This window comes from Drosophila subpulchrella, chromosome 2L, assembly GCF_014743375.2.
Source record: "Drosophila subpulchrella strain 33 F10 #4 breed RU33 chromosome 2L, RU_Dsub_v1.1 Primary Assembly, whole genome shotgun sequence".
Lineage (NCBI taxonomy): Eukaryota > Metazoa > Arthropoda > Insecta > Diptera > Drosophilidae > Drosophila > Drosophila subpulchrella.
In genome coordinates this window covers 3,104,319-3,131,318 of record NC_050610.1, presented here as the reverse complement: position 1 = coordinate 3,131,318, position 27,000 = coordinate 3,104,319, and the positions used below count along the sequence as shown (strand labels likewise).

The following is a 27,000-nucleotide window of genomic DNA, read 5'->3' as shown; positions in this document are numbered from 1 at the left end:
GCAGCTTGAACCCCGGTAGCGAATTTACGGCACAGAACTGTTCTGACTTGTAGTACAAGCTAAGGGATTCGGTAACGTAAACTAAAATATAGTAATTAATATTCAATGAAGTTTCTTGAAGTCTTTTTAAAAGATGCCTTAAATTTATGATTAAACAATATATTGTAAATACAGCCACAATATTTCAGACAAGAAAGGGTACATACATAGATGTAATTGAAGTCCACTTTTGTAAAGTAACTTTTGTTATACAAAGTCTGTGTGATGAGGACTATTTATAATTTATAGATAGATAAATAATTACAAATAATTTGGAAATACTTTATTCGATTTCCACTCCTAAATTAAGTTAAGGGATCATTCTTAGCATGTAAAAGACAGGGTTTTACTCAACGAAGGCAAGGTCCAATTCTTTTTCAAGCAACCTTCCCATTTTCCACAGAGCACCATCTTTAGCCTCTGCCATCTCGCTTGCTCTCGTTGCAGACAAGCGACAACCGACAGTCGACCATCTCCATCTCCGTCTCTCGACATTAATCGTCTTTCTATGATTTTGGCAATCCTAATAATGCCAATTCATGGGGTGGGCGCCTGTTAACTAGCAGCAGGCTTACAGCATTAACATGACGGAAATCGATAGCAGACGACATTTGGGTTTCGGACTGCACCCACTTGTCCTGTCCTGCGGCTCTGTTAACATTTGAACGTTAAAAATTCGATTTTATAGAATTCCAGCAACGCCCCGAAGAGCGAGAAAAGAGCTGTGGATCCAGATACTCGTAATTACAGAGGCAAGCCCCAAGGCCCAAAGCCAAACAAAAGGCCTCCGCCATGGCGCTGGCAACCAACCAGCCGCCAAGCTGCTACGCATTCTGCGCGCCTCTTAGTTATTATGTCAGATCTGCAATGTGCGACTATAAAATACGTATGCGGCCGACGAGAATTTATTGACTCGACGCCCCCGGCCGGGGGTGTGAGTTATAAAATTGATGGCATAAACTGTCTTGAATTTATAAACACACACACTCGGTCCGTTGCGCCCTCCGCCATCCATTTGCATTTCCTGGGCGCCTGGGCGGTTTTTCGAGTGTATGGTAACGTTTTGTAGTCATTTTATGCGCCGCAGAGTGTGCGATTGACTTGTGGGGGGTGGACCAGCACGCGAACTGCGGCCGTACGCTTCCGTTTCTGGGGGCCTGGTAAAAATTTTCGGTTGTATGTTGGTAACATTTTGTGGTCCCAAAATGTTCCAAGCCCGCGACTGCGACAGCGGCAGCTCTGGCAACGCTTCTCGCTCCATCCCGCTCCCTCTGGTCGGTATGTTGGAATTTTGGGGCGGCATTCCCGACCGCATATTTCGAATAGAGCTGAGATCAGGGTTGTCAGGCCACCGGGCGGGATCGAGGCGCGACAGGTGGCCGCCCAGCTGACGGCCGCGCGGCAACCCTGGTCGAGCGTTCCACGGGCCAGTGGCATTCCTAACATAACGAAGCCGTCTGCTTTTTGCGCTGCTTGCCTGTTCGGGCAGCTGAGTGAAATTTCATGCAGCGCGATTCTCACAAATTTCGAATTCCCCACATATTTTCGTGGCGTGCCGTTGGCATTTGTGTTACTTTTGCCTCTGTTCTCACTGTTCTCGTGATTATGACGTTGTGGCCTAGTGGCCAGGGTGTTGACTTTCCGATTCCACTGTTTTCGACCGATGCTCTGCGGCCTTGAGTGGGCGGGTTATTGAACTGCACATAGATGCGTGACATACGAACGTTTTCGAGACGGAAAACACTTACAAGTTACTAATTTATTTTTAACCTTGAAGAGATGACAATGAAGATTTGGAGTGTTTTTTTGAAAAAACTTTGGATTTGTTTACGTTATAAAGTGTAACAAAATAAAATAAACCTTTAGTGGGCTGTTATGGGAATTTCTCTAGTTTTTTGCTTAAAATACGTCCCACTCGGGTGGAATGTAAAAGAAAATGTGGTACTCAAGAAGGTAAGCAAGAAAAAAGTTGTTCTGAAAGCCCTTTAACTCAATCCTGAATCCGCCACTAGTATCCTCAATTATATTTTTGTACATTTCCAAAAACACTTTGCAGAATCATCTTAGAATCTTAACAAACACAAATATATGTTATTATAATCATTTTCCTTACTACCTAATCTAACGATAAATATACATTTTAATAAGTATTTTCTAGGAATCTCACAGATTTAAGTTTACTTAGACAGAATTTTCTTTTTACTGTCAGCTCCCAAAGATTATATGCATAAATAAGAATGTAATTGGTCCACAAGATTTGGGGTTTGTTTTGGGTATCAGGCGCAGTCCAAACCAAACTTGAACTCTATCAATCTTAAGGTTTGGCTGACCATCAACGCCCAGCAGAGATACCTGGAGGTCTCATGGAGTACTGTTTCCGCGGATAACGGTGACAAAGTTCTAGTGACTAAGCAGGATGTTATCAGCTTCAAGAAAAGTAGAACGAGGAGGTCTGGGTGGCCAACGGAGGTACCTCCAAGGACGAAGTCACCATTCAAATAAGTCGAAGACACTCAACGCTTTGCGCTTTGATTACGCCTTGTCGAGGAATGTGACAATTCAAACCTTTTGGTATGGCTTTATTAGCGGAGCCGTTCTATACCAACCACGGAGTCCACAATGGAATCGCCAGACATTGTAACCTACTAGAAGTGATTCATCAGGTTCGAGATTTTGTGCTGGTTTTACAACGAGATTGTCATTATTGGACTGAAGGAATTTCAAAATGGTAAATATTTTGAATAACTTTATTTTTAATAATCAGAGAATATAAAAATATTTTTTATCGGCCTAAATATTTTACATAAGCATTTGCTGTTGTTTTGTTGAAAGACGTAAAATTCACCGCAGATTGATCAACTATTTTCGAGAGACCTTCGATCGCATCCTTGCTGTAGATTAGGGATCGAAAGCAGATCATCATTCCGGGTTACGACCATGAGGCTATGTAGGAAAAGTTTCGAGCAGGTACCAAAAAATGTTTAAAAAAAAATATTTTTGATCGAAGACAAAAATCACAAAACCCGCAATGACCCAAATTTTCTTAAACTTTTTTTTTGGAAATGGTCATGATGTATTTGTTATTTTCAGACCACGGTCAAAAAAAAAGTAAACAAAAAATTAATGGGGAAAAGTGGTACACGACTGTCATGGCTTAGATCTGACTTCAGCCTGGATTACAATTATTTTACTAAAAGTTTAGTGACTTAAAAGCCTTACGTTACTTACATTAATTTTAATTGCAAAAATCTAATAAGCTGTCGTTTCCCTTACATTAAGTTTGTAGGCATTGAAATTAAAAAAGGATTGTTGATCTTTGCACACCAAAAACCATTTTCTTGGCACCTTCGCCTTATAAGCGGCGTAATTTCAGCACTGCCTTGCAGTAAGAAAGAGCTGAATGGCAACATATGGAGAACCCCTTCGAAGGCCCAACTAGTTGGTGCCATCTGCTGAGTGGAAGAGAATTGGTGGAGAAGACCTCATTATCCCCCCGCAGATTACGCACTGCATCGACGTGGACTCCTTAAATTCAAGGTGACTTCGCTGGGGTCGACCGAAAAACCCAATCCCGTCCAGAGCCACCTGGCTGAGAGTCCCATTCCCAGTGGCCAAAAGTGGGTGGCAGTGGTGCCGCCGGAGTTAGACGCACTATTGTCCTCTGCAAATCCTCATTGTAACAAGCGCCCAGAATCATTGCCTTACGCATAAGTCGACCTGACTCCAGACTTCGAAAAGTGCAGCGACAACAGCAGCACAACAGAAACGCCAATGCAAAAAAGTTGCCATAAAGAGACGACAACGTCCCCATCTCCGCATCGGCATCGGCATCGCCCAAAAATAAATGCAACGCCTCCGAATGGACGATCTCCCAGATACTCGCACTCGCCCCACATCCCGCCAAGACCCTGGAGATCCCAGCCGTCGAATGCAATGTCCGTTGCTGCTGTGATGTTGCTGCTGTGATATTGCTGCTGGGATGTTGCTGCCGTGCTGTGGTTGCTGCTGCTCCCAGCAAGTTCATTGGCCCAGCTCAAGGCGATGCGAAAAAGGAAATCGAGAAAAAAGCACTCAGCGAAAAATTGAACGAGCAAATCATTCTGATCGCGTCCCGCAAACTGGTTTCAGGGTTACGATTACTACTGCGATAGAAAGTCGTTATCGCGAAGCACGGAGCATGAATCATATCGGTAATCCAAGAACGAGGCTTCCGTTTAATGTTAATTAAGATTGATGGCATATTTCATTTTTATATTACCTACTTATCGATTTCTTTATCCTCCATTGCAATGTAAAAAATTTTTACAATTGCAAGCTACGAATTATAAAACGGATTTTAAAAATATTATCGGACTGCAAAATTAACAAACCAATAAATTTAAATAGTTTATACTCAACATAAGCCTGATATTTAATAACCAAGAAATACTAATAAACATTTACTACATGCTTGTCTAATTCAATAACAAATAAAATAGATCTTGTACTTTTTTATTGTGTTCGTATATTTCTATATAAATATTTTACCTCTTTCCAGCTTAAGTAGTCACTTGTAAATACAAATTTGTTTTCTATTGTACAGACATAAATATATATATATATACGAATTGTGGACCTGGAATGCTTTTACATTGTATAATTATAGCTTCGAGTATAAGACTAATTTCTTTATGTTTAAGGAACGTCGCTATAAATGTTCCACTATCCGACGGTGCTGGTTGTGCGATCGTAAATAAATATGTAGCATTGCAAACACTACCTCAATACATAAGTTTATTGGGTTAGGCGTAATTCGTTTTCTAGCGACGTCCAACCTGTGTCAGCTGCATTAAAATAATATTTGGTGCCGTTGGATATAAAATAAACTAGAATATAATATCAAATTATGGTACAAACATTAGCCCCAGCAATCTAGCAAAGCAGGGCAATGTTTCCGCTCTCGTTGCCAGCGAGGAAGGCTCGATTCAAGGGCAACACAGCCAGGGAGGTGAGCACACCTCGGAATGTCTCCGAGCGAAGTTTGGTGATCGTGCTGAAGGCGTGGGAGTGGGCCACATCTGCGTAAACGCCCACACGGTTTCCAGTGGTTGCGTAGACCAAAGAGGAGCCAACACTCTGCAGGAAATGGGCGGGTTCTGGTGGAGGCCTAGAAAAAATAATACTTTAAGCAACTATATATGATTGATCCGACCTTATCTCAAACTTACTTGAGCTGGTAGTGCATGATTCCATCTAGAGCATGCCACACGGCCAGGCTATGATCCAAAGCGGAGCTCACCAGGAACTGATCACTTGGTGCCGCCAGCTGCAGCAGATCACATTCCATGGGTCGCCAAGAATTGATCACCATACCAGTGCGCGTGTCCAGCTGGACAATACACCCGGACGAGAGTCCTGCTGCCAGCCAATTTCCAGATGGAGCCACAGCCAGACAACGAACAGTAGCATTGGGCAGCGCAGCATTGCATACCCGCCACTCGTTCACGTACTCAAAACTCCTGGCATCGACCATTTTGACGGTGGACTCCGCTGTTCCGGCAATAACAAGCGGGGAATGAGAGGGCAAACATTTGACCACTGTCACAGCACTGTGGCGGGGAGCATCTAGAATTCCAAGGGGTCTTCCGATAAATGGATCCCACAGGTGAATGCCCGAGTCGCAGGACACCACATAACGCAATGATTCCAAAAAGCCAAGAGAGTTAATCGACTTTTTGTGCGCCGTGTAAGTAAACTGACAGGCGGTGGTCTTTCGGCCATCTCCTTCGCTGCGCAACGACCACAGCTTGACGGTCTTGTCCTTTGAGGCGGAAATGAAGCTGTTCTCATTGTCCAGGGCATATATAGATCTCACGGAGTTTGTGTGACCTACGAAGGACTGCAGCCGGATTTGCTTGAGATTTAAGGTCTGATTGTCCTTCTCACTGCGCGTCGTTTCATTGCGCCAGTAGGCCAACCAGTTGCCTTTCAAGTGTCGAGTTCTGGGCATCTGGTCAAGCTTATAAGCAACCATATCGAGGAGTTCCACATTGTTTCTGGCCACTTGGAGGCGATTTCCTACGACCTGGGTGCCAAAGCTGTTGGCGGCCAGTTCGCAACTGGCATCTACGGAATCCACATCTTGTCCAGAGCTCACACTGGTTGACAGTTGATCTTTACTCTTTCCATTGTCACTTGGTTGCTCGTGCTCGTGACACAAGGTCAGCACAAATTCCAGGTTGCTCAGGGTTCTTTTCATGTTGGCCTCTCCCAGGAATCGTAGGAAAGTAAGATAAGCGGTATGCGCCAGCTCCGGTCCAAACACATCTCTTAACTCCTCCAGGGCACGTTCCTGCTGAGATGCACCTCCAACCAGCGAGAGATTAGCCAGATCACAGGCAAAGTCATTGGGCAATCCAAAAGCCTTGTTAAAGATCAGGAAAAACGGACTGAGCAGCGTCTGGCAAAGGTGCTCCCGGGTCATATCCGACCCCAAGCGAACACTTAAAGCATAAATCGCATCCAGAAACTTCCGAGCCAACAGCGAGCGTCCCAAGTAGCCACTGGGCATCAATAGGTTTGTGGAGCTCAGCAGGCGCAGTATGGGCAGGAGGATCGCATCCAACAGTACGTGCTGAAGATGCTCCATGATGCTGGCATCCGTTAGACATGGAACCATGTATTTCAGCAGCTGCAAAGAACTGATAATGGCTCCCTCAAGGCTGCCAGTGATTCGTTTGGAGCACAACCCAATGAGCTCGCTGATGTGAGGGAAATACTGCAGCAAAAGAAAGTTTTCCCCATAGAGAGCTGTAATGGACAAAAGCAAAGCGTTAGAAGGTGATATATAAATAAATATAGTTTTAACTCACCCGCTATGGACATGAGGCACTCCAGAACTCGAGCGGCACTCCGATCACCCACGACTCTCGCATTGGCAATGCTGAAGTAGTTGAGGTTGGCCGCATCGGAGCTTGAACTAAAACCACCGTCGTCCACCTCCGGCAGCAGATTCTCCTGGCCAACGTAACATAGCGACAGTAATTTCAGAAGGTTTCTGGTGATAAACCGAGAGGTGAGCACTGGTCCCAGTCGATGTGACAGCCATACGAGACTCTCTGCGCTCATCTCGCTGATTCGGTTGTTTTGCACGGCCTTGGCTTCCGACAACCGGGAGATCACCGATGCTTGCAGAGAGTCCGAGGCCTCGGCCTCCGTTTCCGTTTCCACTGCTTGAGGAGGCAGCTGTTCAACCGCCTGGTTGAGCAGCTCAAAGCTGTCCACACTCTTGCGAGAGCCGATATCGCAGTCAATGGCGCTCAGCTGGAAACTTCGACGAATGCCACCGGCAGTTGGGCACATGGGAATCTCGATTGTGGGCGAGCGTGGTCCTATATTTGGTGGAACCAAAGCGGGAGGCGTTTGACCCTCTCTTAAAGATAGCTTATCGGGCGATAGTCTGGCTCCATACATAAGTTCATTGATAACCAGTTTATCCGGCGATCCATCAGATTCTCGAGCTTCCTCCGCACTGGCCGCACTATTGATGGGACGCATGTCAAACGAGTCAATTGATTTGCTGTCCTGGGTGGACGCCCTGTCATGATCGTCCTCGAATGTGAACAGCTCTTCGATATCAGGTTTAGCTTCTGGTTCAGCTGCCTGCTGAACCTCTTCTTCCGAGGCAAAGTTGAGATTCTTACTCGTCCTTCTGCTTCCGCCACTGTGGTAGTGATAGCCATTCCCCTGCTCCGGTTCCTTGTAGCCACCAACTGCTTCTATGAGAGGTGCTATAAAATGATGCAGAAAACAGCGGAGTCCAAAGCGCACAATCAGGCGGAGCAGGAAACTGTGGTGATACAGCTTCACCGATTTTCGGGACTTAAACGAACTGCTGGCGGAGAAGCGTAAATGACCACCACTGTTAGTAGAGCCATTGGAGCCACCTTCCTCCTGGGAACTGACGCCGTCCACATCGTACAGCTTGAGTAGTGGTTGAAGCAGATGTTGTTGGGTTTGCGATACTCCTAAAGCCTGAGCTATAGGGTCGAACAAGTTCCAAGCAGTCAAGATCGATGTGCGTTCGTCTCTCAAGAGATCAATGATGTGTGGTAGCAGCAGCTCAACTGGAGTAAATTGCTCATACGCAAAAGCCATAGGTTCGAGAAGTCTCTTTACATGTGCACAGCACGACATGACCTTACACTCGGCGATTTTTCGCTCGAAGAGCACTCTCTGACGATCCATCTCCGTGTACCTGACGCATTCCCTTCCTCCTTTGCAACTGAAATGGGTGTGCAACTCCAGCAGCACTGCATTAGCTTCAAAAGCATGTAGAGATCTGACGAGAGCATATACAGCCATGTAATGGCTCGGAAATGGGAGCAACAAGTTTGCGAACATGGGCTCCACCAGCTGAGCGGGACTTGGCGGTTGTGGTAGGCCTTGATCCCCTTCTCCGGCATCTTCCAATTGCAGCAGCAGCCGAACTACTCGGCGCACTGGTTTGGGCAGTTCCTGGCGATGTATCTGAGCCACAGTCCGGCAGGCGGAGAGTCGAGCCTCAAAGGTGGCACCCAAACCATTTCCCATCAGAAGCGGGCGCAAACGTTGCATGGCAAAGAGCTCCACAATGAGACATCCCAAGACTTGCAAATCACGCTCCTTTCTGGCACCTACCAGATGCTGAAGGCAGTTCCTTTTCTCTTTTAGAAGATTCTTCGACTTTGTGGGGATTTCTTCACCACTGGCAAAAAGTTGGTTGGTAAAGGAGTGATCCGCTGAGTTCTGCTCGAAAAGAAGGTCACTGCTAATCATCTTCTCCTCGGGATTGGCCGACGGCCGCTGTTGCGGAAAGGTGCGGGCATAAAACGCCTCTAGAGTCTCCAGGTTGTGTAGCAACAATGCCGGATTGTAGTTCTCCGGCAGTTCAATGAAGTTGGTAATTGCATAGAAGTTAGATGCTGACGCAGATGCGGAGCTGCTGTGAACAGAGCCGCTTGATCCATCATCCCCAAGGCGCAGAGAGAGGTGAGATGATCCGGTTCCACTATCAGCTAGCAGGTTCTCCGTACTTTTGGCTAAACGCTTCAAGGGACTGCCGTATATTTGGCTAAGCCTGGGAGCAGTTTTACTAAACCAGGGCGTGGCGTATCGACGCGGAGGATGTGCGTTTGCAAAGAGTTGAACAATGCCGCGCTGGGTGAGATTCCTGTGCTGATCAACCAGAGTAAGGCAGACATTCTTCGATTTAATCGCCGCCTTGCCACTCAGTTTGTATCTAAAATGGATTAAAAAAAGATTAATAGGAAACATCAACTAGTCAACAAGTCAACATGCATAAATATCCGATAACAGTCCAGAATTCCCAATGGCCATGTGTCACTCACTCACTCACCCGAAGTTGAGATCGATCCAATGGTGCAGTCGTTCGCTTACGTACTGCGACTCCAGAGCCTCTCGGTGCTTGCAAATGAAGTCCTCGGGACAGGTAGCCCAGGCTGGTAGTTCGAGATCTGGCAGGTCTTCGTGGATGCTCTTAAAGATCATCGGATCTGAGTAGAACTCGGGAATGCACTCGTCAGGGGTCCATTCCTGGAGACGCTGAATGGACACCGGATACTCTGCGGGCACCCAGATAGGACGAACGTGGGCACAGAGGATGGCCTGAGGCGTTCTTCTGGCCATGTACACAAAGTAGGTGATCTCAGAGAGAAAGTCGGAGACGTGGTGGGGCGCCTGATCGCCAACAGGTTGATAAGTGACGTCCGCGCTTCCATGCTGGCTGGCATGGGAGTACATGAGATCCAGATGGACATCGCCCTTGTTCAGTCGATACTTGCTCTTTGTCAAGTCCCGCCATGTGGCTCCTCCGCGCCCATTGAAGTCAGTTACCCAGGGCATGATGTGGTGATGAGCGGCATTGGTCAGACTTCTGCCACAGGCGTTGTTCAGTATGGTCAGGTAGTCGAAGTTGGATAACTGACCATTACACCACATTTCAGCATACTCGCGCAGATTGAAGTGGGCGGGATCGTAGGCGAATCGAAGGTCGAAGACGGTGCTGCTGGAGGGCAAAGGCTGCTGTGTATCCCTCGCCTCTCCCAAATCATCGCTGTCCAGCGGAGTTAAAGGGGACATGTCTACCCCCGCTGGCTCCTCGTCAAGTAGATTGCACTGCAGGCGTGGGAGCACTTGCAGCCAAAGATTTTCGCGAAGCACAATATGCTGCAGACGCAGATCGCCTAGAAAGAGGCCCTGTCCTTGGAGATGCTTGGCCAGTTGCAGGATCTGGTAGATCACAAAGAGTGTCTTGTTGTAATTCTTTCCTAATAGTGCCGGACTGAAGGTGATGCAATCATACAGGCTGCATTCCAGGGCTGGTGGATAAAAAAAGACGCTGAAGTGCGTGGACGACTCGATGGCCACCAGGGCGGGCAAGACGTTGGCATGACAGTTGCCTGTGGTGTTCGAAATAGCATTGGGTGCCTCGCCATATTCCTCACGATCTAGTTGACAGTGCAGTACGGGGCATTGATATACCCGCTGGATAAGCTCCTTGAGGACTACATCGTGCGGTTGGAGCTGTCCCTGGCCACTGGGTGGCTTTGTCGACGTCGCTGAAGGCGTAGACCTGCAGAGCTTAACATGGGCGCCATTGTACTTCTTGTAGGCCTCCTCCCACAGGTGCTTGAAGTTGGTGTGGGCCACAAAGGACACTGCCTGCGAGTAGGAGAGGGGCAAGTCGCTTGCGGCTCCTTCTCCGTTGATTCTGGGCAGCGGGTATACCCTCGACTGCGGCTGCTTGCGATAGGTCTGCACCAGAATCCGCGTCCACGGGTGCTCCAACTGGCCCGTGGGATAAGCTCTGCGATCCAACTGTGGCCAACTGGGAAAGTGAGTCAGTCGCCTGTTCCGCTCCAGCGATTGCAGCCACGCCTTGTCGCAGATCACTTGGAATCTCCCCTCGCCGCCCGCCTCGCACACATGCTGTGGGTCCACTCCAATCTCCGGCCAAATAAGCTCGCTGTCGCACATTTTCCTGCGGGGGTGCTCCAACTGAAAACTTGGCGATCCTGCGTTTCTGATCCGCTGCTGCCTGCCGCCGTGGCCCAATCACATTTTTCGACTAGGCGAGGTTCGATCTGCTGCCGCCATAGGCTTTTTGGGCTTAAGCTCTCCGATTTATTGAGTGTTTCGAGGATTTTCTGTTATCTTATCAAAGAACGCTAAGACTTTTTTCGCGAAAACAATCAGCTGTTCAACAAAGTGACCAGACTGTTGGTGGCTGAAGAATATGTAACAATATACTGAATGGTATTTTTTAGTTTGCCGAGTTGCAAATTTCGTTTTAGAACATTAGCCGCGAAAATTCAAACAATAAAATGTACTAAAATACAAGATAAGGGAAATAACGCCAGTTAAAAATAAAAACTAACTTAAATAACAAAAAAAAAACAAGAATATCATGTAAGCATAGGCATTTATACCTACATATAATAATTTTATTTGATCGCTCTTGAATTTAATTGCACAACAAAAAATGGGTATTCCTTTTACTAACTTTATTATCTGTGCACATGGAAACGGGTTCAATTATTTTACTCGACAAAACTAAAATAACTAAAACCAACTAGAAAAAATATTTTTGTTATTTTAATATAAAAAATCTACCTTTTAGTAGTGAAGTTAAAAAAAAAACTTCATCGTATATACAAAAGTTATCTGTTATGTCAAGTTAAATGTTCTAAAATATTTTTTTTTTTTATTTAAGAACATTTAACTTTAGTTGATTAAAAGATTATTAAAACAAAGTTCAGCAATTTGCTAAAGTCCACAGAAGCGGTATTTGCGTTTGCCACTGCTGAGCACACATGTTCATTTTCAGCATTCTCAACCGATGTCAACACCTTCCTGCATGGCAGCTGTAAACTTGGCATGCGACGCATGTGAGAAACACTTGACCGATAATAATCGCAAATGTAATCAAAGGGCGTGCTATCAGCAGCCAACTTTGGGAATTTGGAAAACCAAATATTAACAAATATAATTGATAAGTCAACATAAGTTTTGTATTTGGATTAGAACGGGTCCGCCAACCAAAGTTATACACTCAGGGAAAAACCCCGTACTTAAATTAAATACAAGCAGTCTGAGTTTAAAATTTTATTTTAGGGCGTTCGAACTGAAAGAGGTCTTACATTGAGAACATTTTAGATTTAAATATATGTTACTCTAAAAATTCCCAACTGTTTATTCTGAAAGTGCTCGGTAATAAGTTGCATAAATTACACAGTGTTAATGCCCGTGAGCGGCAAGTTGTAAGTAAACTTGAAATATTAATATTATTTAGATATATATACCTACTTTAATGTGACTAGATTTTAAAATTATTTATACTTGATTGAAATCGAGTATTTTCTATCTTAAAAATTTTTACTTGAAAGCTGTATTTTGTTCTTGGGATTGGGATTTTCCATGCTTGGCGAAGTTTTGACGCTGAAAATACTTGATTCAAGCACGAAAAACTTAATTTTTTCTCTGAGTGCAGCTATTAAATTTACTTCTTTTGAATATTGAAATGTTTGTTATGCCTTGCTTATAAGTACTTTACGTACAATGTAAATATGTGCAAAATATGTTAACATGTATTTTTATAAAAATGCGAAAAATTAACTTAAAGTTCTTCAACGCCTACACTCAGACAAAAAATCAAGTATTTTGTGCTTAAATCAAGTATTTTCGGTGTCATAACTTCGCCAAGCATGGAAAATACAGAACCCGAGCAAAAATGGCAAAAAAATGAAATGAAAAGGTTTCAGAACCTTTCGGTATACAATCAAGTATGAATAATTCTTAAATCTAGTCGCAATTGTAGTGAAAACAAGAACGACTTAATAAAAAGTAAGAAAGTTGCAGGCATGATTTAAAGACGAAAATTTCTAAAATCAATATTCATATATTGTAAATTTAATATGCTAGTAAAAAAAATAAGTATTGGAAACTGAAATAAATTATATATATCTAAATAATATTTATATTTTAAGTTTGCTTAAGTCTTGTCACCCGCGGGCATTGTCATTACCTGAATAAACAGTTGGAAACTATTAGATATTTAAATCCAAAACGTGCCCAATGTGAAAACTTTTTCAGCACGAATGTTTTTAAATGGTAAGCATGAAATCGTTCTTAAGTCAAGGCTGTTTGCACTTGATTTAAGCAAGGTGTTTTTCCCTGAGTGTAAAGTTTAAATAAACTATGATTTTTTGTTGCCACCCCATTTCAAGTGTTTGCTGTCCTAATGGAAATTCCCACGCTCCTCTACCCAAGGAATTCTAGTCCGAAATTATAATCTTATCAATGAGTTGGTCGGTTTTGAATTTTGCCGCCTTCTGCAGAGTGTTTATCCCCATCTCTCTCAGTTTTTCCTGTTTGCGGTGGGTACTTAAAAGAACCCAGAAACAGCATCCAAGTTTAAGGTCAAATGGTTCTTCGAGTTTCTCACAAATCTGGTTGGGGACCATAATTTATTAGATTACTCTGTTGACTCGTACATATATACAGTATACAGAAGCAATATCGTTAATGTATCTATAAAAAATGCGATTATGGAATCCAACTGGTTTCGGTGCCCCCAAAAGCTCCGGCGAACCTTTCCCAATCCGATGCACGGATTCACTTCCGTTTCGCACAAATTAGCGGGCTTAAATATTGTATATAAATAACAGAATCACGTGTTAAAGGCTTGTCTCCGGTTCCAGGTTCACCTGTCCAGATGTTGTTAGGAAATTCACTCGAACTCAATATTTGCAAAGTGCCACAATTAAATGTTTTGCATGGTGAGGGGCGTAAGGAATGACCGTGTTTACCTGCTAAAAGTTCTTACCACTTTTCACACTTCAAATGAGTTGTGCAAACAATTAAAATGTGTGCTTATTTATTACATGTGTAGTATATGGAGTTATATTATTTTATATCGAAGCAGAGCGCCAGCCCCCGGCTTCGGGAATAATGGAATTTTTAAAAATACTCTATATACGAGGGCAATTGATTTTGGCACTTTCGCTTGCCTCATAAAGCGGCGCACACGACTGCCTGTGATCAGAGCTAATTTGGCCAATTAAGTTATTAAACACCTTGTGGATGACGCACCCTGGAACGATCCCCAGTTGGTCGTTCTCCCGCCCATAAATCAGTATCAATGGGACTCGCCTGTCACGGTATATACAGGCCTATATAGTATAATGGGCTTTTTTTTAACGCACTGAGCTTTATGCCTCATACTTGACAGTTCTGTTTGTCCATAGTTGGAGCGGAGATTCCCACCTGTCCTCCCCGACCAATCTTATCTTTTCCTTGGAGCCTTGGTACAAAGTCGCATTATAAAGTCTCCGGCGGCTATAAAGATTAGGACCGATATTATGGTTAGTACCATTGTAAAAGGCATATTTAAGATAGCCAACCTTGGCCGACCCGTCCCGCAGTTTATTTAGTTTTATGACCGCCTCGAATAAGGCAATATGGCCCGGGGAACAGAACAGAAAAAAACCCAGAACTCGTATAACCCCGTGACCCAATGGCCAACCTTCGATCACTTAACCCCCCTCCATATCTCTTCGCACCAATCACTCAATCCAATCCAATCCACTCCAATTTAGCCAAGTAATTCGAGTCTCGTGACGGTTTTATTTCTGTGAGCTCGAGTATTTTCTTGTCATCATCGATGACCCTCGAAATGTCAATTGCGTGGCAATTTCCTTGCCTCTATTATTCGATTTACTTGTGGTAGCTATTTTAATTATTTAAGTGCTTGTTTACTGCATTTTACTTGAACTATTCTCGCCTTAACCGATGTCGATCACCTGTTGAGATTTCGCGTAAATGACTTATGGTCGTTACAAACTCGTTAGAGGCATGTGCTTAAAAATGTACGGAGTTAAGCTAGAGTTATTTTGATTTTATCACAAATAGGTAAAAACACCATAGGTGTAAAAATAAAATTATCCTTGAAAACTATATCTTAAACTGACTACTCATCTGCGGAATTTTTAGAACAACTTAGGTTGTATAAATGGATATACACGGTATCTTATCTTGACAGGTATAACTTGCTATATTTTTAGATTATATCATCATTATCTTTGATCCCACTAATAAAGATAGCATTTGATAATTTATGCTATCTGCGAGAAGAAATTTCCTAGGGAAATTTATCATCTAACCCGTTTAAATTGCCATTTCAGTGCCCAGAACTCAAATGGTCTTTATTAAAGCGAGCTAAAAATATTTTTAAGTAATTGTGTATATTGACATATGTACACATCTTCATGATTGATACCCTCCGAACGATTCGAGGTTCCTGGCTTTTGTCCTTCTACACACACTGTTTTTCAATCCACAGATGAAATTTCCACTTGACTTCGAGGCTTTAATTGGCCGAGACATGTCGGCTCTTGGCTTCCTCTTAATATGTTGTGCGCCCATGGAATTAAAGGTCTTTGGAGTAAAGTTGAGAGGAAAATACTGGTTTCGTCCAATGCGAATTCTGAAATACTCTTGAAATGAAAGTATATATTTATATTTTCGAACCTTATCTATGAAATAGATCATAATTTATTGATGCTATTTTCAAAATAAAAAACATAAAGCATGTTCGTGATACTTTTAATTGCTGAATTGATAAGGCAAATATGATTAGAATATGTACCTATTCCAATACAAAATTGATTGTAAATTTGTTTAAAGCTTACGAAATATGTATCATGCTGCTTTCGTTTCTGAAACTGAATGTATCCGCCTGCCAGAGTATTATGTTGTGTTGATATAAATATTTTGGCGCCCGCCACAGCCCATTAATGGACATCAAATGTAAAAGACTTTCAGGCCGCTTCAATTAATTTGCCTTATAGTATATAACGCAAAATATTTGGTATGCGAGTTAAATATTGAGTGCTATGTGTCTGTCTGCCGGTCTGTCCGTCCGTCCGAGTGTCCATCTGTCCGTCTGTCCGATTACCAGTTCAAACTGGCGGCGTTTTCGGTCATGGACGTTGGAGCCAGTTTTAGCTAGATTCTAGACCCAGCCGGACGCAACATATATTTAAAATTCGACTTCGGTTGATATATTCTGAATATTTGGATGTTAATTTGGACAAACATTTAAATTGCAGAGTCGTCTCATTTTGCGCAGCATGGTTCGCTGACTTGGTAAAGTCAACTCGAAATGACAACGCTTAAACGAGTTTGAAGATCAGCTCGCATAGCTTGGATCCTATCGGATTGCATGGATCGTTCGAAATGGATCATATGTGCGTGTGTTTAATTGATGGGGTGCACATTAATTGAAGTTTGTCTCTTTTAATTAGCCCAGAGATGGAATATTCCCATTGCCACTGGGGATTCTTAGTAAATGCAGGTTATCTAGACGAGGTGTGCATATATGCAGTTGTCACCTGGCTGATCTTAAGTCCGTACAAAGTGTGCCATCGATAAGAATGGCAAAGTTTGACTGATAAGCATGGCATACTTCTGTTGGATTTCGGTTTGGAGGGTGCTCGGCAATGGATTAGATTTCCGGCGATAAGGGAATGATTGCAGTACAGATATTGCATGTGCCAAATCTTAAGCCAACTTGGAGGCGGACATACGAAAATCCCCTTAAGTACATTTCATTGAGACATCTGTAAGTACATATTTCAGATCGTATTGTATTTCACGCGTCAGTACTTTGCGTACTCGCTGAACAGTCACCTCATAAAATATTTATATATAGAACAAAATTATGAATGTATATTTAGTCCCCGGCTTAGCTGCATTGAACCGCATCTGTAACTGGTTAATTCGGACGTCAGTTTTTGTGTGTGCCCCAAGTTATGCAGATATATCTACTTGTATATATAAAAGTCGGGCGAAAATCAACTGAAATCGAAACTGAGTCTGAAATGGCATTCGAGTGGCCTGAAATGAATACGGATCGTACAATAGAAGTGTCAGGGGCGGTTTGAGGTGGTTCACCCGCCGACTAAAACGATAAGCATTCCCTGTTCTCGCGACCGCCAGCCTCCCACCGCCACTCCCGCCTTCTGTTTCGTAGTTAATTGCATTGCATAAAGTCGAAACCCGCCTCTAACCGGTAAACGCTGCTGACTAACTAAACGTGCAACAAAAAACAGCAGCAACTACTACTAAACTGATTCTATTGGAGCCACAACAAGTTGTCGCTCTCTACCAAACACCCTACTCTACGGACTACAGAGAGTCTTAGCTGTAATATATCTTTAGGATGATTAAACTTATCATCAGCACTCTGAAGTCTCTCAAAGTCTCATTTTATATATTTTCCATGGTCGGATGGGTAAACAAAGATATGTGTTGTTGTTCTGACATACTTAAGAAATAAAAAAAAATGGTTTTTATATCCTGACAAAGTACCTTTACTTGAAACTTTATTTTTTGAAATCCAATACTAAAAATATTTATTACTGCATGTTTCATTAAGGCCCATTGTTTGCCAAAATTTAATAAGGTTCGAATCTTGTTCCAAATTTAATCATACCTATATGGGAAATTTATTTCTAGCCCTAATCAGAGAGTTTTCAATATAAGTTTAATCATAAAACTTATCGATTTCAATTGCAAAACATAATGTTTATACACTGAGAATGCCAAAGATAAGGACCTCTGACTGGAAAGTTCTTAGAAAAGTCCACCAATGAATGTAGTTTCGTTGGGGAAATTGCTGATAGACGCATTTTTCTCAGGGTGCAGCTACCAATATTGGTAAATGGCTTTTCTGCCTGGCCATTGTTGGCAAAAGTTTCGTGCATTCCGGTTTCGCTAGTTCTAAATTGGAGCAGGGTGCACGGTTTGGCACATAGTCTGGTGGGTTTTTTTTCGATTTGACCGTTTTTTATAGAGCCACATAAAGTCAGCGCGTGCAAGTGAGACTTCGACTGCGACTGCGACTGTGACTGCGGTGGTGGAAAACCGTTAAGTATTCAGCGCAGAATCGATTGTTCGCCTGATACTGATACCAACTGAAATCGAAATCAAGCTTGAAATGGCCAAATAAAACATAGTTCCTTGGCGGCGCAGCTGAAAGTTGTGGTAGTTGTTGCATTTGTTGGAATGCTCCACGCATGCGGAGGCCCGATGGTCGATTGGATCGTATTGGATCGGCCAAGATAGCGAGAGTTTTTATGAGGTGGAGGTGCTACAAACATTCATTCATACATGCAGAGTAAGAAAATTCTATTTGTTTTAGTTATGGGTGGTAAAATATTTCAATAATGAAAATGCTACATATAGCCCTTTCTCAAGATCTCAACATCTATATGGACTTATGTAGCCAAAATGTTCAGATTATTTTTAAAATTGTGTGAATATTTTTGTTACATCAGTAATCATTTCATACGACATTGCCAAGGGCATAATAATCTTTTTAGAACATGAACTGTGTGTTCTTAAACATATTTTTCAAATCTTAATCTTTCACATTTTATATTCTCTAAAAGTCAAGCTACCATTGATGCCAAGCGAGACCTGAAAATCACGTGTAATCATTATAATTAAACTTTAATGGTTTTGGATGGAATAGAACTTTGTATGTGTATAATAACTCGTTGTTGATTGGATCGCTTTAAATAGTTATTTTTAGTATATCAGCAATGTTTCCCAAAGTAAGGCTAAATTAAAATGCAATTGGGGTTGTTCGAAATTGCAATTTGTTTCAAAGGACCATAGGTATCAATCAGTAATCAAAATTATCTACATTAATCATTGGCAGTTATTTCTCTCAGTGCTCAATTGTGGCAGTATGTACAACAAGTATAACGAGTCAACTCCTTGTCAATATAGCGATACACGATCGTTGGCCGGCAGCTAATAAAAAAACTCCCGCTGCGGCAGAGACGCTGACCGCGCAGCAGCAGCGGAGCGGCGCTTATCTGCTCTCATATAAACTAAAGTCGGCGGGAATAATTTGTCATTTGTAATTTGGCAGGCGGCGTGCGCGGATCGGTAGAATCCAGAGAATTAGCGATCGGCAACGGAATCGGGAGATCAACAGTTGTTTTAAAATCGAAACGAGACAGCAAACATCGAACCGAAAGTGTTAGCCCACTCTCTCTCTCTCTCCATCTCATCTCATCTCCGTTTTCGTAATTGCGCGTGCGCCAAGGAATTAAGAAACCGATATAGAAACTCGCCTCGAAACCGGGGAAAATCGAGGAAAATCGGAGAGTTCAGTGCGCGACCGTACGAATTGAGGATCCGCCGTTGTCCTTAAACCCGTAACCGTGGCGAAGGAACTGGCCAACCTGTTGACGCAGCAGAACAACAGTCCCGAGATGACTCAACAGCCGCAATGGGGCATAAGCCTGTCGAGGTGTAAGTGTTATCCGTAATCCTCAGAAAGGATCGCATGCGATACGATCGCTCGGCGTTATCTCACATTCTCATCAGGAAGTGCGGAACTCAGAGTGCGGAATGTGCGGCCGATCGTTGAACTGCGATTCGGGGGGCATTCTTGATATAATATCCGAGTGGTTAGAGCTAAAGTTAACCGACATTGACCGACAGCAATATTAAATCCTAAATGTATTGTGTGTATGCTGTATAATGCATAAATGAAAACAATGACAAAACGCTTTTGCCACTTCCGATTTTTTGTATTCTGTGCGCTTCGTGTCTCGCATTTCACGTTTGTTTGGGTTTTGTTTGTTGGTGCTTCTCTTTTTATGCGGTCTCTTAATATTCCCGGCATGCGTCCACATAATTGGTAATTATTTTGCATACGATTTGCATGTGAATAATCAGTTGGCTAGAAGCAACATATCATTATTATTTCGGTTCTGATCGGTTCTCGAACTCCCCGATTACGACCATTAAAACGTTAACAGTTATTATGGACTTGTAGAACCGTTTATGGCCCTGCCCATTTACCATTTCCTCGCCCCATCTCGCTCTATTCTTTTTTGGGCAAGGTCAATGCAATAAAGAATTCCGTCCACTGGCCTTTTTTCGTCGTCGAATTAGGCAACCATTTCTTCTGTGAGAGCTTTACAAAAATAAATGGTGAAATATATGGAGTCCAAAGGGGAAAATCACGTAAGCCACTGACAGCTTATTTTACAGATGGAACGGTTTGGGTTTGATTCAATAAATATTCATGTAACTTCCAATTAGAATGTTTAACTAATTAACTTTTGGGCAGGGCAAGGTTGTTGAAAAAAGCTCCCCAAACTGCCTCGTTCTAGTTTAGTGAAAATAAATTAAATATGAAGTGAACAAAAAAACACTTGTAGGTTGTAAATTTCACCCAATGAAGGGTTTTTTGTAAGACTAATGACCAGAAAATTTACAAGTTGGTCATAAATCAACCGATTGGCAGTCGGCATTACGCATTGCTATTGAGTTATGGCGATTACCCCGACTAATAGCCTTGTTCTATTGCCCGTCCCAGTTGCTCAAAGTCTCATTATCATATGGAAGGGTCTTGCAAAGGCCTCCTATCTGGCTTGTGTATTATTATGCAGCAATCGCATGCTACAGACGACCCTCTGCCCCCCGGCCCATTGACATAATTTTCGCAAGACCGCGGAAACGCAAGCAAAAGAAATGGTGTTTATTCGTTCGGGGCTATCACTGGACATTCCCGATTACTGGACAAAGAGTCATAGACCCAGAAATGTCAACAGTCTACAGACAGACAGAAGAAATTGTTTTCATTTTCTCATTACTGCAACGGATATAAATGACTGGACAATGGAAAAGCCTACGTTAATCACATTAAATGACAATTAAATACAATAATAATCGACAATCATAATATATAATATCTATTCTCTGAGAGCCTAAAGAGCAAACAGTTCCTAAATGTCTAATAAATTGCTATAAAGATCTTAAGAGAAAAACCACTATAATTCTACATCAAGCTGACTAAACAAAGTAATCAATTCATTTTCAAAAATTCCCACATTTTAAACTAGTTTAATTGTATTATATAGCTAACCAGACAGTTTCTCTAGGTATCAATTAGAATACCATTTTTATATGAGTCAGTCATAAATAAAATAGTCTTGTGGTTTGTTAGAGCCCATAAAATATTTAACAAATTCGATTGTTATACATTTATCAACAGTTATATTATATAGAAATGAATGTGACAAATAGACATTACGCAGTGCGATTAAATTTTATTGGAAAGTAAGTTCACCTTTCCCCCAGCGAGGCTTCCACTTAGCTTTCATTTTCCACTTATTTACGCGATAAGGCTGCGTTACTAAACTCTGATTAAATCTTGAATGGCTTATCGGTTGCGATGGTCCTTAGATCGAGAGCGGTCATATATAAACGCCACTAAGCGTGATTGGTGGATGAAATATTACCGTACTCGGCGGGCAGCGATATGATTAGCACCCATTTACATATATGGCCGCTTATCAACTTATCACATGGTAATCATATTAGACGAATTGTTTTTTATTTGACACTCGTGGAGCGAGCGCGAATAAATTTTCTTGTCGAATTTCTGTGATAAGTAACCCGTCAAATATTGACACATTGTTAATTTTACCAGCTCCGGCCACTGCTTTAATGCAATTTGCCAGCAGCAAGAGATTTATTAATGTTAATGTACAGGGAAAATACTCGTAAACTTGTCAGCGAGTGACGTCGATGGGGTTTATTGCGAAAGCGAAACAGTCCCTCATAAACTAAGGGAGTTTCGCATCCCATTAAAAAGACAAACATGCTTGTTTGACTTTATAGGCGCGTGTTTGGATATACTTTTGACGTAGGCGGAGTCGTGGCTAAATGTCAAAAACAACAGCTCTCGGTGGCTGTGGGTGATCTAATAATATTGTCATGAATTGGATTCTGATTGTGTTTACCCAAGAACCCGAGCTATTTGCTCATTTGGAATGCAGACTATCCGTATTATGGCGTGCCGTTCTTGTTAGATCTTTTTTGGATGAAATGGGTCAATGTTAACCCAGCATGTCCGAGAACTCGATTAATTCGACCTTCGAATTCCGTAGATGGCCCGCCCATCAAAGTGATTTGCCTTCGAGCCCTATAAATTTATCAAATGTCGAACATTACTTAATTGGCAGTGCCTCCCGCCATTGGTTTATGGTCATTGTTCTCGGTTACCTGTTCGACACACTTGAGATTGCACTCCAAATGTTTATCGCAGATCTTCTACACTTGGCCTTATCTGACATAATTCCGCTTAACAATTTCATTGTGATATGGCCAATCGTATAAGCTACGCCCGTCGATCAAACCCTGGTGATTGATAGAGCGACATGCGAGTACGAGTGTATAGCGCCGTTTAGATAGCCCTAATCTTTCGGGCAGGGTGCTCATACTAAACTTAAACACGAGCCATAAACCTCACGAGACAGGAAGTAGGTCTATAATTTCTAGAATTCTTCAAATGCAATTGAGTAACTACTTAAGCAATATAATAATTTATAAATGGAGTCCATAAATGACAGAAAATAAATTTCAGGCTCAAAAGAACTATAAGACGGCCATATATCAGCAAATTGTTTATAGAATATTTAATCAATACATTTAATCACTGCTTGTGAAAAAATTATTATTTATGGAGTTCGTGAATAACTGTTGATTGGAGCAAGATTAGTTGCATGTACATTGGAAGAACCAACCTTATTTAGAACTTTCATGATTTATTTAAATATGTAGAGTTTATGATTCATAGAGGTCTTGAGTGACGTCAAGTCATTTAAATAAGAAAATTCCCAGAACTCGGACTCAGAAACGAAAGTCTTGCCGAAGCCAAGAAATCGGAACAGACCTAATATATTCTTTGACTTCTGAATGAAATAACGCAGTAGACTATGCAAAATTTCTTTATCAGTGAGGTTTAAAACTGGTTTGAAGCTAAACGACCAGCCATCGCCCATTAAAAATTCAAATGTAGGTGTCATCACGCTTATTTTAAATATCTATTCAATATCTGAATCGAATATATTTGGTTAAAGTCTTTAATGATAGACACGCTTAATCAGCTACCTAAATAAATTAATGTGGATTCTAAGGTAATTGTTCACAATTACATCATAGGATTTTGATTATCGATTGTGATTTTATTTTACACTGTTTTTAATGTTTTTTAGTAATTGCATCTGAAGTTCATTGAACAAATTAATTATAAAACGAATTGATTACATAGCCAATGGCAAATGATAACTCTCATGTAATTTGTTTGTTTGAGTAAATATAATTTAGCAAGAAAAGTCGCATTTAAAATGTACAACTTCAATCAAGTTTTTTTATGTCCCACTTTCTGCAACTTTGTTTTTTTTTTAATGTAATATTAAAATTATTCAATTAAGAGCCATTTTTTTCAAATACCTATCGCTTAAATTGAGATATTATTGAAATGGGCTCCTGTAGCTCCGCCAATTGATATAGGGCCTCAGCAATCAAGTGCAATTTGAAGTTTATCAGCGCAAATTGATTTGTACCCAATTGAGCCACCCGTCAAACTATTTATTCGCACGCTAACCAGATTAAATAAGTAAATTGCCTAAACAGTATGTGAGACGCAAATCCATTCAGCTCGTAAAAAGCTTGACGCATTGGCCCACAAATGTTGCCCGGCAAGTTAATTAATGCCCCCGAAGACACCCACTGACGTCAATTCCGCTCTCGATCTTCTCGCCCGCAGTTTTCGTGATCCCGCAGCGAGTGATCCTGGCCATCATGGGCTTCCTGGCCATCCTGAATGCCTACACGATGCGCGTCTGTCTCTCGCAGGCCATCACGGTTCTGGTCGTCAAGAAGAATTCCACGGACGACGGGTCCGATACAGCGATCTGCGAACCCGATGACTTGGACGTGGGAACTAGCGTAAGTTAAACATATAGTTTTTAAAAGATCAATAGAGATCGAAATAGAGCCTTCTTAAAGAACCAAAGCCATCAATATTGTTTTTCTTAAAGAAACGAAACGATCAACGAAGATATCAACTATATTAATAATATTAAACCTAAATGGTTGTTTAGAAATATATATATAAATATACCTCAATACTTGGTTTATTAATATCTTAAAATCTATAAGTTTTGCTTTAAACCATAATATTTTCAATGGCTATCGACCAAGAATTTATAAATAGCAGATCTACTATACCCATAAAAAAATATTGTTAACCTTGTGCCTATTCCTTTCTAGAATGGCGGCAACTATGAGTGGTCCGAGGAGCTGCAAGGATTGATCCTCTCCTCCTTCTACATTGGTTATATTGTCACCCACATCCCCGGCGGTCTGCTGGCCGAGAAGTTTGGCGGCAAATGGACCCTAGGCCTTGGAATCCTGTCCACCGCCGTGTTCACTATGCTGACGCCTTTGGCCATCGAAAAGGGAGACTCTGACTGGCTGATCGTGACCCGAGTTCTGATGGGTCTGGGCGAGGGAACCACCTTCCCCGCCTTGAGTGTCCTGCTGGCTGCCTGGGTTCCTGCCAACGAACGTGGAAAGCTGGGTGCTCTGGTGCTGGGTGGTGGTCAAGTCGGCACCATCATGGGCAACCTATTGTCGGGAGTGTTTATCGATGCTTATGGCTGGGAGTTTGTGTTCTACTTCTTCGGCGGTCTGGGATGCATCTGGTTTGCCATCTTTGTGAGTACAGCCTAGCTTTCCCTATGAGGAATAAATATTAGACCGTTGTACAAACGATTCCCTTTCGTAGGTCTTCCTCTGCTACAGCGACCCCACCTCGCATCCCTTCATCAAGCCCAGCGAGCGCGAGTATCTGATCAAGGAGATTGGCACCATTAGCCGCAACGAGGACCTGCCCCCCACCCCGTGGAAGGCCATCCTCACCAACCTGCCCATGTTCGCTCTGGTGTCCGCCCAGATCGGTCACGATTGGGGCTTCTACATCATGGTGACGGATCTGCCCAAGTACATGGCCGACGTCCTCCAGTTCTCGATCAAGGCCAACGGCCTGTACTCCTCGCTGCCCTACATCATGATGTGGATAGTGTCCGTGGGCAGTGGCTTCGTCGCCGATTGGATGATCCGCAGTGGCTGGATGAGCACCACGAACACCCGAAAGTTGATGACGGGTCTGGCCGCTTTCGGTCCGGCCGTCTTCATGGTGGGCGCCTCGTACGCCGGCTGCGATCGAGTCCTCGTCGTGATTCTCTTCACCATTTGCATGGGTTTGATGGGCGCTTACTACGCGGGCATGAAGCTGAGCCCCCTGGACATGAGTCCAAATTACGCCGGAACCCTGATGGCCATCACCAACGGAATAGGAGCAATCACTGGAGTGATTACGCCATATCTGGTGGGCGTGATGACACCAAATGTGAGTATAGGGATTGCAAAAGATCTGTACAAATATTTTCCTGTTGCCACCTTAATTAGTCTAAGTTCATTGGGTTTGCATGCTAGACTTCTGCATTAAGTTTACCTATCAGAGAACATTTTGTCACTGTCAATAAATCACAGAATCATGAATCATAAATATAAATATTCTCAAGAGGCCTATTATGTTTTGTTTTGTAACCTTTTTGATTAAAGAAACCATATATTAAGACAGTAGTAAGAGTGAATCAGAAGCTAAATTTGACTAATGTGGCTATGTGTTCCTTATTATATCATGGTTACCATCTTAAGCTACAATTTTTTTTACAATTCCGGATTTTCTATAGATCATAGAAATTATGTTTTGGATTTTAATCAACCCTTTTTTCTATGCTACCCACAGGCCTCGCTGCTGGAGTGGCGTCTTGTGTTCTGGGTGGCTTTCGGCGTGCTCTGCGTCACCGCCGTAGTCTACTGCATCTGGGCTTCCGGAGAGGTACAGCCGTTCAACAACGCCCCAATCCAGCCACGCACCGTGGACTTCGAGGCGCAGGAGCGCAAGCCGGAAGCCGGAAAGTCCAGGGGTCTGGAGCAGAGCTCTTAAGGCGGATCGCCAACGAAAGTGCCATATACACATACATTGTAATCTAGTTAAAATGCTATCTACGTGGATTCGTGATCCGCAACGAGTCGATACCAAGGGCATTGTCATACTGTATGCGCCGTGCCTGTTGTTCAGATTGCTAGTTTTATAGTATTCCCGATCTGGCCGATCCCTGGCTAAGGCGCCAACCAACTAATTTAAGCGAATTTACTTACACTCCCCAACGTGCGCAGTGTTCTTCTATGTGTATTCCTGTATTAGCTAGGATAACCCATTTCCCTAATCCCTTAAGCCGCGCACGCAACGTACTCTCTTAATTATTATTTAGTATTTAAATAAAAAGCGTTTCACGTTTAAGATTTAGTGTGCACAGAGCTCGTATTGCCGTATTTTAAATCAAATGATGAAATAATTTGTACATTTTAGATTGTTGATCAATGTGTAAAGTGAAACGTGTTTTTAACTGTTCTGTTAAGACATTACTGTTTTTATGACGTTAGTCAAATAAAGTGTATAAAGCATACCAAGATACCAAACGCCGTTGTCATTCAATAAGGTTGGTTGTAGCTTCTCTAATACTCTAAAGGGACTATAGAAACTGATCTTGATTTATATACCATAAAGCAAATTAAATATAGCTATAGATAACATATTATATGTATATTTTTACATATAATAAGTACGTATAATATATATTTTATAGTCTTTGGTCGAATCATAAAATCACATCATAGAGTCGAAACATAGTGTCGAAACATAGAGTCGAATTATAGAATCAAATCAAAGAATCGAATCATAGAGTCGAATCATTGAGTCTAATCAAAGAGTCAAATCATAGAGTTGAATCATAGAATTGAATCATTCAGTCGAATTATAAAATCGATTCATAAAATCGAATCATAGAGTCGAATCATAAAATCGAATCACAGAATTGAATAATAGAGTCGAATAATAGAGTCGAATATTAGAGTCGAATCATAGAGTCGAATCATAGAGTCAAATCATAGAATCGAGTCATAGAACCGAATCATAGA

The 27,000-nt window shown here is 42.3% G+C and overlaps 2 protein-coding genes across 2 annotated transcripts; one reads left to right on the top strand and one right to left on the bottom strand.

Moving 5' to 3' along the window:
* Positions 1-4,523: 4,523 nt before the first annotated feature.
* LOC119546588 (WD repeat-containing protein 81) lies at positions 4,524-11,281 on the bottom strand. Its single transcript, XM_037853002.1, has 4 exons — positions 9,416-11,281; positions 6,891-9,298; positions 5,247-6,828; positions 4,524-5,185 (listed from the first exon to the last, which is right to left on the bottom strand). Exons 1-4 carry the CDS (start codon positions 11,053-11,055, stop codon positions 4,951-4,953), a joined length of 5,865 nt encoding a protein of 1,954 aa, XP_037708930.1. The 5' UTR covers positions 11,056-11,281; the 3' UTR covers positions 4,524-4,950.
* A 7,725-nt stretch (positions 11,282-19,006) lies between these two features.
* On the top strand, positions 19,007-26,502 carry LOC119547849 (putative inorganic phosphate cotransporter). Its single transcript, XM_037854879.1, has 5 exons — positions 19,007-19,404; positions 23,717-23,898; positions 24,223-24,669; positions 24,740-25,363; positions 25,766-26,502. Exons 1-5 carry the CDS (start codon positions 19,365-19,367, stop codon positions 25,964-25,966), a joined length of 1,494 nt encoding a protein of 497 aa, XP_037710807.1. The 5' UTR covers positions 19,007-19,364; the 3' UTR covers positions 25,967-26,502.
* Positions 26,503-27,000: the final 498 nt, after the last annotated feature.

Coding starts and splice junctions, on each gene's coding strand:
- LOC119547849 (XM_037854879.1), top strand. CDS start 19,365: ATGACTCAACAGCCGCAATGGGGCATAAGCCTGTCGAGGT. Junction 23,899..24,222: donor ACTTGGACGTGGGAACTAGC/GTAAGTTAAACA, acceptor ATTCCTTTCTAG/AATGGCGGCAACTATGAGTG. Junction 24,670..24,739: donor GCATCTGGTTTGCCATCTTT/GTGAGTACAGCC, acceptor TCCCTTTCGTAG/GTCTTCCTCTGCTACAGCGA.
- LOC119546588 (XM_037853002.1), bottom strand. CDS start 11,055: ATGTGCGACAGCGAGCTTATTTGGCCGGAGATTGGAGTGGACCCACAG. Junction 9,299..9,415: donor TGGATCGATCTCAACTTCGG/GTGAGTGAGTGA, acceptor AATCCATTTTAG/ATACAAACTGAGTGGCAAGG. Junction 5,186..5,246: donor ATCATGCACTACCAGCTCAA/GTAAGTTTGAGA, acceptor TATTTTTTCTAG/GCCTCCACCAGAACCCGCCC.